The 1171-nt window shown below is 42.3% G+C and overlaps 1 protein-coding gene across 1 annotated transcript; it reads right to left on the bottom strand.

Annotated features, from left to right (window-relative positions):
* Positions 1-400: 400 nt before the first annotated feature.
* On the bottom strand, positions 401-1059 carry LOC107580375 (mediator of RNA polymerase II transcription subunit 25-like; the record flags this gene model as incomplete). The annotated part of the gene is made up of 3 exons (XM_016266086.1): positions 939-1059; positions 578-819; positions 401-487 (listed from the first exon to the last, which is right to left on the bottom strand). Coding segments are annotated over exons 1-3 (450 nt in total), but the record flags the coding sequence as incomplete, so codon positions are not given.
* Positions 1060-1171: the final 112 nt, after the last annotated feature.

The following is a 1171-nucleotide window of genomic DNA, read 5'->3' as shown; positions in this document are numbered from 1 at the left end:
AAAATTATCTAATTGAATAAAACAATGTACAAATTACTGTCACTGACTTCTATTACCTTCCAGAACTGTCAGAACGCACACTAACAGAACATGCATAAAGTTTGTTTTGTCTGTGCGCTCTAAATTGTTCAAGAAATGATCAATTTCTTCTTTTGTCTCAATTTTGTTGTTTTAAACCTGAAAATCTGCCTTGAGAATTGTTTATCCCTTGACATTCCGATTTTTCTACATAAATGAATGCTGCAACTTGTACTGCAACATAATGACATTGTTTTCTTTCTATAAAGCAAGAGATTCCAAGTGAAGTCCTTATGGTTCTTTTCCAGCAGTAAACCACAAAACCGATCTGAAGAAGACCATTTTTAGTATGCAAATATTGCTATGACGGCACTTTTCTCACCTCCTGCCATTCTAGAACTCCACTCCATGCTACAACCTTATTGGCAACACCTTGCTGTGCCCCAGCTGGAGGTGCAGGTAGAGCTGCCTAAAAAAACAAGAATATATTGAAATTGTATGGACTCCAAATTAATCCAAATAAGTCAGTATTCACAGAAATACATTTCTCAAGTCTGACCATGCCAGGCTGTGTTGTTGGCGGCGTCTGCTGATTGGTGGGCTGTGGCTGAGGGGCCTGAGGAGGTTGCTGGTTGGGTGCAGGTGGACCTTGTGGTGGGACTTGTGGTTGCTGCGGTGGCTGCTGAGGTGGAACTTGTTGCTGCGTTAACATTGGCGGTGACACTGTGGTAACTGTAGACAGGTTGGGTTTACCTCCTGATGTGAGTGATTGGCTGAAGGGAGTATTTTGCATTTGAGGAACTGTGAACAAAACATAAACAACTCAGCAAATGGTGTTTCAAATATGGAAAACATAGTGAAACACGGAACACACAAACACAGCAGAAGATTCAAGAATAAGGGGACACAATTTGACTCACATCGGCTCTTCTGCTGCTGAGTGGCTGCATCTAGCACCTTCTGTGCTGCATCATGGGCCGCGTTCAGAGAGGGCTTCTGTGGCAAGAGAGAGAGTGTATGCAACAGAGGGACAACATTCATGAGGTCTCATCATTAGAGTGCACAGCCTTGCTTGAAAACAAAGCCAGATCCTTCCACCAAATACAAATGCATTCATGCACATCTCATCTACCACTTAGATCTATTCAAATGA

Source organism: Sinocyclocheilus grahami, unplaced genomic scaffold, assembly GCF_001515645.1.
Source record: "Sinocyclocheilus grahami isolate Dianchi unplaced genomic scaffold, SAMN03320097.WGS_v1.1 scaffold32342.1, whole genome shotgun sequence".
NCBI lineage: Eukaryota > Metazoa > Chordata > Actinopteri > Cypriniformes > Cyprinidae > Sinocyclocheilus > Sinocyclocheilus grahami.
Note: the sequence above shows the minus strand (reverse complement) of the source record. Positions and strands in the feature narration are given on the sequence as shown.